Raw genomic sequence first — 10,816 nt, 5'->3', positions numbered from 1 at the left:
TTGTGTGGTCATTTTGCGTGATTTGAGTGTGTGATTTTATTTGTATTTCTCTCTGTCCCTCCACTGACAGCTACATCTTCAGTGGTAAATAAACTATATGACATGAGACAGATTGAGGTCTTTGCCTCACATGACGCGGAAAAGTGGTTGCCTTTCTAATGAAGATGTATGCGTAATTATGTTTTTAACGGATCTGAATAAGATTCATCTTTGACAGCACGTTTGATCCAGTGCAAAAAAAAAAAGTTCCAGGTTTCCTCTCCCTTTTCACTTTGGCTGCCCTGCGTGAAATAGCGACCTTGATGAGGCTATAAAATGCCACGGTTGGGCGACTTTCCTCACCGTGAATTGCCCCACATCCTTTGGGGGAACTCTTGGTCGAAGATGAGGGCGAAGGAAATGAAGTCAGTGAAGTGAGTGGGGTCAACTGGGCAGGAAAAGACAAACCCACAGCAGAGGAACTCGTGCTGTGGGTGTATTCCTGCGGGAACTGTCACTACGAGGACAGACGGGGACATGTAAGAGGATCTAAACACAAATAACGCAGAAGGTGCTGCTTGTGGTTGATCATTAAAACGAATCAGATTCAGTGTTTATATCAAAGGGTTCCCCACGAAAAAAAGGGGGGAGGTTGGAAATTTAAACATTCATTCATTCTCTTTTTAACACAAAAATTTCTCACAAGGCTTGATCTGGATTTTTTTATTTTAGTTTGGGAAAAAAAATCTAGATGAAAAAAAAGATGTCATTTAGTGCTGCGTTTGTCTGTTAGTCCTTCCGGGACTTGCTTCAACGACTCATTAACATCCCAAAAAGGAAAGTTTACAAGAAACAAAAAAAAAAAGAAATGTTTTTTTCAAAGAGAAAAAAATGTTTTATATAATGATTTTTGGTCAAGCTGTTTCAGAGTTTCACCGCTGCTCTCATACGTGAAGTGCTGCGTCTTCATCTCCCCACAAAACAATACTTGTGATTCTTGAATCTCGGATCAATTAAAGATAATATCCTCTTTGAGATTTACCTTCACTAAAGGGCTTTATAAAGCAGATTTATGACGCCCTTTTCTCTCTGCTTTTCCCTTATTTCATGGTTCAGTGGCCTCACACGGCAGGCGAGGGGAGGTTTTCTCTCGCTGCTCATTGGTCGCGGCTTTCCCATCGCAGCAACATTTCCATTCATGCACCCTGCGCTCCTTTTCAGCCCCTTTCTAAATAACTCACTGTCATCAGCATTGGGGGAAAAGACTTTTTTGCCAGGACGGGACTAATTAGTCAAAATCGGCGGAGGACGGATCAGATCGAAAAACAAAAGAGCCAGCGAGCGACAGAAGCGACAGGTGAGAGGAGATCATGCCTCATAGAAAGTTGATTCGCGTTCGTTGCAGTCGTGCTTGACAAACTTTGCTGCTAAGGTGTGCATGCATGAAATGAGGGAATATTTTTCTCTCGTTTTATTTATGTTATTGATATCAGAAGGTGCACAAACTATCGGTAAAAAGAGGTGGAGATTCCGGAATGACTCTGAAAACGAACGTCTGTTCTAATATCGTTGTTGATGATTTTGTCGTTCAGCTTTAAATATTTTTAAAATATTGTTTCTTTATTCAAAACATGAGCTGCTTTTGAGTTTGGTCAAAAAAATATTGATACTGTGTAGTCGCAGGCTCTCCAAAGTCTGTGCGTAAGGAAAAGAAAAACAGTGAATGCGCATTAGCCGAAAATCAGTTTGCGCTCCTTTATGATGGATAACAGCAAGGTAAGATGCTTAAAATGTAACACTAGAGGGGTCCCAGCCCACGGGGCTGTCTCGGAGGGAGGTTCACGCCGTTATTCACCAGTCCTCCTCTGTCTAATTGGCTGCAGATGCGGTACCCTATGCTCTTTTTACCGCGCAGAAATTGGATGCATTTGGAGAACTTTATGAGGCGAAGCCCTGCGTTTGCCTGCAGAAGTCGACAGGACAAAAAAAAGAAGAAGACAACATTGGTCTCATGAATGTATTCAAACTGTGCCCCCTTCCTCTGCTGATCTATCAGGAGACAAGCATTCCCTCAAAAAGCGAAATTGTGCTGTAGAAAGAGAAATTGTGTAGTCTCATTAACCTCTGGTGTCGTGTGGAGAGCTATTTTTTCTCTGCGTGGTTTTATTGATACATTTTTCGTTCCTTCCTTTTGTTGAATCACCCTGTCAGGCATTGGCCTGAGATCACAGGGCCCTTAATCTGCATCCCCCAATAATTGGACTAAAACGCAGCATATACATAATCCTGACAGGGCAGAGAGCTGAACAGGCTACTGAACAGGAGAAGGGCGTCCCAGTGGCCCTGTGAAGACACGGGGAACTTTAACAGCGCGTCCTGGTGCTAATATAGAGCTTTATACATATCAATGTGCTTAATCACACAGTCCATATAACAGCCATCTGAGACGGTATGTGCCACTGCAGTCCTAATAATTGCACACGGAGGGAAGGGCTGAAGACACCGTCCTCTAAGTGCCCTTTCACCCTAGACTTTGTAAGCTGCACTTATTAAAGCGAAAAGTGTTTCAATATGTGGTAAGCTTGAGGGGAAAACGTGATGGGGGTTGGGATGGGGCCCTCTTCTTCTTCTTACTGCCCAGCTCCTATTGGAGTAATTCATCCATGCTAGCAGTAGTTCAGTGGTGTAATTTCCATCTGTTGGTGTTGTTAATGTAGAGTAGATGTAATTAAAACGTAGCCGTATCTAATACCTCTGACCATGCAGGGGGAAAAAAAGAGAAAAACGTCCTCCCGGAATGAATCAGGGGATTATGTGTGCAGTCAGACATACAGGGGGCCATTAAGCAAATTTGACTTCCCTTTATTTTGCTGGAAGTGGTAACCCATGAGTGCCCTGCGTGGAAGTTCACACAACCCGCGGAACTCAGTGGATGTTTGCTGAAGAGACGAAGCATTAAAAACTATTTTTTTCATCTAACTTTTTCTTAAATCATAAGAATTCAAAAAAAGATGATGATGGTTCAAACAGTTCTGTTCTCTCTTCCCAGGACACTCAGCACCCCTGGGCCTGTCTGTCGAGTAGACATGTTTCAGACTGTCCCTGACACGTCGTCTTACGTCAAGGTAAGACTCCACCGTCACTACGACCAGGTAAAGTTGAAGGGACACGGTGGGGGTCTTCTCTTTTTAATCCTAGCGCACACAGGCTGTGATGGCCAGCAATATCTTTCTGAAGACTTAGCTTCAAAATCCTCTGTTTACGCAAAAATGGCCAAAAAAATATTTAAATGAATTTCACTTCCTGTGCTGGTAAAGTTTGTCATCTGTAAATTTCGTCCTCTGTCCAAAAGTTGTGTTAAGCCACATTATAAAGCTTGACATCACCACCTCGTCTTCCTCCTCCTCTCTCCGCCACACTCCTGACAGTGTAAATAAAGCAAACAGCGCACATCTGGTTTTCACATAACAAATACATGGCCTCATATGGCGCGTCAATACCTGCCACTGCTGCATACCTGAGACACTGGAGCCATTAAGAAATAGTCATCTATATGTTTAAATATATACATAATCGTCTTTGACCATATAATGTCCGTTTAATCCCGGGCCCAGTGCGCACTTTGCCCGCGCCTGTGTCGGTTAATTTGGCTGGCTGCTTGGCGTTTGCTCACATCCATCATAACATTGCCGAGGGTGACTGCTCGGATTGTGCCTCATTAAAATGGGCCATTGTGCAGAGGCATGCTTTGGTAATATCTTCATAATCAAGGTATTTTGCTAAGGGAGACTTGTTAGTGTTTTGAAGACTTATCCCCCTTTGAATAAGGACTCTTTTCATCCAGCTTCAGCGTTTGTGCCACCGCTGGGAAACTCCGCGTTGCAGGATTCAGAACAATTCCTGATTTGTTTTGAGAAAGGTGAACATCTTAAGGCGTTTTTTGGGGAATAAAAGTGCTTTTAAATGAGTCTGTCCTAGAAAGACAGGAGGTCATCGTGGGACAAAACAAAACAAGAAGTTGAGGTTTGGGATTTTAACTCCTTTTTAGGACTGATCTCTCAGTTGCAGATCAGATATTCTTTCCTCAGCTCTGGAAATGCAGCCTCGATTGTTTATGTTTGATTTGACTCCAATAATGTTATTTTTCTTCTCTATCCGGGCCCAGAGTTTGCGTGTAGTTTTTGCGTGCAAGTGCCTCCCTCACTGGATCCCTCACATTCAGGAGATATTGGTCAGAATGTGGCACGCCTCAATACAGAATTTAAAGAAATATTCCCCCATTCAAGCGAATCCTGGGCCCAGCATTTGGTTTTGTTTGGTTAAGGCCAGGCGAGACTGGAACTCTCCAATAAAAATAAATCTCAAATTAATTATGGCCTCGAGCGAGGGGCCAGACAGTTCGTGCTTATGTGTGCTGCAGACTCCACGTTTTGCCCTCAGTATTTTGACTCGGGCTGCCTCTGAGCCCGGGAGGAGGAATGATCTGAGTAGAAGTCTGCAGTCTAATAAACAGCAAACTTCGCAGGCTCGCACTGACTGGGACTATTACTTGGGCAGAATAACACTCAAATAGTTTCCCATAAAAGTCATTATGCTGGTGACTCCTTACCTTAGAGCTGCGGGACTGAGGACCCCTTATACCTGAAACCCGCACACTGTAAAAAAAAAAAGTGACATTGGACTAAAACAATAAAAACATTTGTTTAGGTTTGCTCAGTTTGTTTAAGGAAACACCTTCTCTGAGTACACATTCTTTATGAAAACTTCAATAAGTTTATTCCAACTTTTCATCCTCACTGAGGCCTAAGCCACATTAAAGCCTCTGTTTGCACTGTCCCTCATTTACAAAACCCTCCATTCTCCAAATCTTCACGCTTCTTCCTGTAAGCTGGAGAGGAAAAGATGAGCCAAACAATTGAAGCACTGCTTAACTTAAAGTCTGCATAGTGTCCGCCCACCTCTGGCTGGTTGCCCCGTGCAGTGGAGAGAAAGAGGAGCCACTCGCTGGTGGTGTAAGGGAGAAATGTCTGGCTGTCTAGTCCCAGCGTTGAGCCAGATGTTCTGTGGTTCCCTGTGTAAACCAACTTGTATCTGTTTATTGGCCTTCCAAAATGTTTGTTACCGCTGTATCCATTATGGGCTTGGGTCTGGACCCCCAGTCATCTTCCAGATTACTGTGGTAGGGGTGTCAGGTATTTGGATGAGGAGAGGGAGGACTCAGAGTGCATGAGTAAAGTTCAATTAGACAATCAGGTTTCTGAGAGTTGTTTTGACTCACATTGCATCGCTGATTGGTCATTTTGACACACTTAAGTCTGATCTGTTAGATGACTTCAACTACTTGCAGACTGTATAAAGCAGACAAGAAAATAACATTTCTCTGTTTGAATTGAAAAACAGCCCTTTGGATGCACATTTCAGGGAAAACTGAAAGAAAAAGTATTTTTTAGGGAAAATATTTCTATCTGGTGTCAAAAAGTTTGCTCATCTGATGCAGCTCCCTCTTATGATAAACCTTCCCATAATCCAACGGCTGGGGGAAACCCCAAGAGAGTCCAGACTGCATAGAAAAACAAAGCAAAATAAAATAAGTATTTTTTTTTTTTTTTTTTTGGTAAAGGAAGAAAAAAATAATAATACAGAAACCAAACCAGTCAGCAAAGAGTTAAACAAGGTGTCTCCCTTAATTACACGAGTCTAAACTGGCCTCAGGCAGGAGAAGCCTTGACCCTTAGCGGGATCCAGATGTGGTGGTCCCAAGGGTGGGGGCCCTCAGCCCCACCACCAGACCCCCAAGTCGAGAGCAGACAGGCCGGCCCTGCTGTCAGTCGCTGCGGCGGCGCGCTCTCTGCTTGGCCACTCAGAAGCAGCTCCCCAAGGCAGGAGCCCTACACTGCAAAAAGTGTTCACCAGCATCATTTTCACCACTACACACTGAGAGTGTGATGCGTTCACTTTCATCCGAATAAAGTTGTTTTGGCTGTTTATTTATTTCTTCAACTGTTTGTTGTGTTAGTGGACGGAAGATTGAGGGGAAAGTTTTTCTCTTGTTACAAAAAAAAAAAAAAAAAAAAGTTAAGTTTTTTTTTAACACTTTTAATCTTACTTTCTGTTTTTGAGCTGTATATGTGAGACAAATGTGTTTCCACAAATGTAAAGAAAAAAAAAAAGATTCTGAAAGGGTGAATGTGACAGCAGGTCTGTGGAAAAATAACCAGACTCTTCTTGCAGTGTTTTTGCTCTGGTCACGTTCATACCCGGCTCCATGTCTCACATCTGCTCCAAAATTATGCTTGAATTGATGAGGGCAATTTCATAGGGCAGACGAGAGGGAGAAAATACCTGGGGGAGGGGGTTATTTTTCTCCTTCAGAGCAGGAGACTGGCGAGGAACCATTAAATATCAATAGATAACTTAAAAATATGCTCCAATTAATAACAATCCACACTGCCTCCGTTGTAGGTGCGTTCTTGCTGATGCAGGCTGAAGTTTATTCAAGTCCTGTGCTGAACAGCAGACTCACACGTGTAGCACAGACCCGCAGACTGTAGTGCGGTTAGGAGTTGAATGCTTGGATTTTATTAATGGTGTCTCAGGAAAACTTCACAGAAGCTTCCCAGAGAGCTGAAAGGAGGGGAAAGAGGAGACAAGGTTGCTACAACTCTTGAAGGTGTTCAGGTTTCTCTCCTGTCTTGATTTAGAGCTCCTTCGGCAGCTTGTCTGAGAAACATCTGCCCGAAATCGGAGATAAAGTCTATTTAATGTATCACTTTCACTGTGAAATACAGTATAAAACAGAGAATGGGCTGATTTACAGAAGGCTGGAGGCATGGCCAGATGCAAGTCTGAAGTGTAGGCGTGAACCGAAATAGTCCTACAACACCAGATCAAATAACCTGCGAAAGTTAAACGCACTCCCTAAAGCCTCCGCTGAATGTGCGCAGAAATACTCCGTAAGTCGGATAAATAATAAACGCGTACACACTATCTGTGACATTACTGGGAAGCAAACAACACACAGCCCTTTTTACAAGAGGCTACACACAGCAATGGCTGTGCACAACGCAGGCAGTCATCCTGTAAATGTTTCCGAGCAGAAAAACATAACAGCGGAGTGAACACTCAATTGTTTTCCCTGCTTATCTCTCTGGGACAGTATCCTGCTTTTTTGAAGGCAGGGCTTTCGGTGACACACAGCTTCCTCAACCTTCTCAACAGTGGTGACTTCACTTCCCAAATTTAGAGGGAGAGAAAAAAGTCAAAAGTGTCTCTTTCTCTCCGCCACATACCGGGGGCTGGAATTAATACAGGAGCGTGTCATGTTCGGGATATTGTCGGGGTCCGCTGAAAATTGCGCAAAATGGACGGAACTATTAAGGTAAGGGTGGAGAACGGGGTGTATGAGTTTGTGGGAGACTGCTTTTTCGGAGTTGCGCCTCCTTTTTTTAAGCAATGGGTTGAAATGCCCCTGTGTGCTGGTCTGTGAGCTGGGACCTCCGAGCCAACGACGATGAGCGGCTTTTTTCTCTCAGTCTAATCGCGGTAATCAAGTTCCTTTATTTTCTGTCATCCTGTGAAAGTATCGACTCTTCTTTTTTTAATTTCTGGCTGGTTATGAGGAAACGCTACGGTGTTGATTTAGATCAGAACCACGCTTTGGATTTGGGGACCAAGCGCACAATTACGCACGTCTGGAAGGATGAAAATGAGTGTCTGTGTGTTCAGGGAACACGTTGTAGGCTTTCTTTCATGTGAGTATAACTTCTCCTCGAGTTTAAAGATTTATTTCAGTCTGGTCAGCGGGGATTGAGCAATAGCCATGACTGGATGTACCGCTGGATACGATGTGTAGAGCTGCGCAACGGCGGTGTGGCACGTCGCCCGGCTCGGGCAGAAGATCCTGTCATGGGTCAAAAAACTATGATAGTTTAGTGTTTGGTAGATAAATCATCGCAGTGTCCTTGTTGCTGCTGGTTGTCTCTTCCTCCGCTGCACTCACAGTTTTGTTGAAGTGAAATGAAAGCTGTCATTTGGTAACTTCACAGGGTAACTGCTCAGTTTGCAAAACTTAAAAACCGCAGGTCTTCACAATGATACCCTGGCTTGCTCCTCGTATAGTTACACAACTATTTTGAAATGGTATGCTGGTAGTCGAGAGCTCTGCTTGTGCTCGAACACTGACTACTGGCCCCCGACAGTCAAATTCCAGATGCATTATGGCTGCGGTCACCAGATGTTGAATGGCAAGTCCCGATTAAGTTCGCTCTGCGATGCTTCAGCCTGTGTCCTCCACTTCACAAGCAAGGGGGGCTCGGAGGACTGCAGCATCTGCATTTACTCTCATGTTGCTGAAAAGTGATGTGACTTGTTTTCAGCTGGAAATTTAAAGTAGCGGCTTTGCGGCGGCTGGGTGTGGTGTGAGTTTTGGAAGAGTGTAAACGTTGGCCAGACAAGAATCTCAGGCTGTATCGTCACTGAAATCCCGTCATTTACCGCTCACAGGGCCTGAGCTTGTTTTCTTGTATCGGTGTAGCAGAGCTGAAGGCTGGGCAGCAGCGGGGACATCCATATTTCAGCCTGGATGTCTGAAACAAAGCAAGAGGCTGTTACAATTAATGTAATCATAATTGAATCCTCGGGTATAAATGACTGGCTGCTAGCTGCATTCATGCTCGCTAAAAGAGAGGAAGGGCTCTCTAGCCATGAGAGCTTCCTGTTCTACACAATCTTTTCCTGACAGGTTTCCTCTTCCTCCTTAAACAAAGGGCAGGAATGCCCCCCTTGGGTGGCTCCTGTTAGATGGCTGTGTGTGAACGTCAAACAATCACACGTGTAGTCTGGATGTGAAGCTCTTGCATAGACCCACTCCAGACGCGTCGTGACGCATTTGGGGAGATGGGCTGTGCTGATGTAAACAGAGCAGAGGTGGCTCCCAGCAGGTGTCACACTCACACAATGCTTGTGATGGTGCTTGCAGTGGAACATCTGACCCATGACTTCTCACTCTTTTGCAAACTACTGTTTGTTTTTAAGATAAAAAGTAAATCTTAGGGTAACACTTTATGTTAAGGTCCTGTAATAAGCATTAATAAGACCTTTGTGAGTACTTATAAGATACTTAAAACATTATTTGTTTATTAGACTATATAACTGCTTAATAAGTGTTTAATAAGGTCAATGTAATAGTTACTACAAGACATATTAATCTATAAGGTATATGGAACCTAACCATAACCCTAACCCTCTTTGTTTTTTGTCCTCTGCTTTTGTCTCTCATGAGCCCTACCCCAGCCCTTCCCCTAAACCTAACCATTCAGGACCCCATGCCTAAACCTAACCATTTAGGGCCCCATGCCTAAACCTAACCATTCAGGGCCCCATGCCTAAACCTAACCATTCAGGGCCCCATGCCTAAACCTAACCTGTGGGGCTTAACCCTTACAATGACCTTCTTAAACACTTATTAAGTAGTTATTCAGTCTTATTAACAAATAATAATTCGAATAAGTATCTTATAACTGCTAACAAAGGTCTTAATGCTTATTACAAAACCTTAATGAAAAGCGATACCAATCTTGGAAGTGTTTTGATAAAAGACAGGATGTTCATTTTTTGGATTATCAGAATCAAGATGTTCAGATGTGATCCCTACAAGAGCCACTGAGATTACCTGTGCCCATTCTGAGACAGAGAGGAGAAATAGTGTAACTGCTTGCTCTTTCTGGCAGTGTGTGTGTGTGTGTGTGTGTGTGTGTGTGTGTGTGTGTGTTCCCTGTAGATACTGGAAAGAAAACAGAAGCACTGGTCTGGCACCAGTCTGACATCCTTTCAGTGTCTTTTCACCACTGTGGTGTGTCCTATTTTTAAAAAGCCTTTATAATCTTGATGAGCTCCCACCACTTGCCAATCATGGGTTCAATTGTCCAGGCTGATATGTCAGTGCAAATATAACGTGCAACAGTCCTAATAGTGAACTCCGCTCTTATCAGGTTGTAATGAGACATTCACTCACTCTTCCACGCTTTATCATCCGCAGACTGGCTGCTGTGCTGGGCTCAGATAGAGCCACGCTGCCAGGGCTCAGACTGTGATGGATCCACTGATGAAATCATTGGAAAATCTAACTTTGGCGAGATGGTTAAATGTGTTTGAAAGGTTCAGTTTTCATCCACCTATCACCCCGAATCATAGCAGTTAATTGCAGGGGAACAAACTTTTTTTGTATTTGAAACTTGTTATAAGTCATACTTGATTTGTCATGAAAGAGAGAACAATACACAACACAGAGTGCAAGCCTAGACGCTTTGTTTTATTGTGTTAGTCTTCAAGTAGCTAGTTGGTCTCTAATGCTAAGTAAACTCACATAAGACTGAAGAGAAGTAAAGCAACATGCAAGGAAAACATGAAACCAAGTAATGGCAGCAGGAGCTCGGTTTTTGGTAGCTGTGTTTACAATCCAAATCTCAAATCTAAAAATTCATCCTTGTTTTTTTAAGGTTGAATATTGGCAAGAACCTCAGGATATGATACGCATCACAATACTTGGGCCATGAAACGATATCAGAATATTTTGATATATTGCAATATTGTTAAAGTTAAATATTTGATTGCAAACAAATTTTCTACTTAATTGTGTTTGAAATATGAAAGTTAGATACAGTGTTTCATACAAACACTGAACATGAAAACATTAAGTGTGTCAAGTTTGTCACTTAAAATACTGTAACATTAAAGTAATGTAAAAAAAAAAATGATTGGGTGAAATACGTGGTCAGTTAGTGAAACTGATAAATGTCACTTGGTGTAACCAGTGTTACTCATAAAACATCTAATACTG

The 10,816-nt window shown here is 43.0% G+C and overlaps 1 protein-coding gene across 5 annotated transcripts in view; it reads left to right on the top strand.

Annotated features, from left to right (window-relative positions):
• The first annotated feature begins 1,161 nt into the window (after positions 1–1,161).
• Positions 1,162–10,816, top strand: part of fli1 (Fli-1 proto-oncogene, ETS transcription factor) — a 46,517-nt gene continuing 36,862 nt past the window's right edge. For 2 of the 5 annotated variants that reach the window (XM_074680110.1, XM_074680108.1), the window contains exon 1: positions 7,205–7,357. In XM_074680110.1, coding sequence (XP_074536211.1) covers positions 7,340–7,357 — 18 coding nt within the window. In that variant the 5' untranslated portion in view covers positions 7,205–7,339. Of the gene's footprint in view, positions 1,337–3,028; positions 3,105–7,204; positions 7,358–7,579; positions 7,731–10,816 lie in introns of those variants that run through there. The other 3 variants (XM_074680107.1, XM_074680106.1, XM_074680111.1) reach the window with 3 other exon arrangements.

The sequence above is a fragment of the Halichoeres trimaculatus genome, unplaced genomic scaffold, assembly GCF_033239565.1.
Source record: "Halichoeres trimaculatus isolate MK-OKI-2021-1 unplaced genomic scaffold, fHalTri1.1 fHalTri1_scaffold_9, whole genome shotgun sequence".
NCBI lineage: Eukaryota > Metazoa > Chordata > Actinopteri > Labriformes > Labridae > Halichoeres > Halichoeres trimaculatus.
This window is presented reverse-complemented; position numbering and strand designations above follow the sequence as displayed.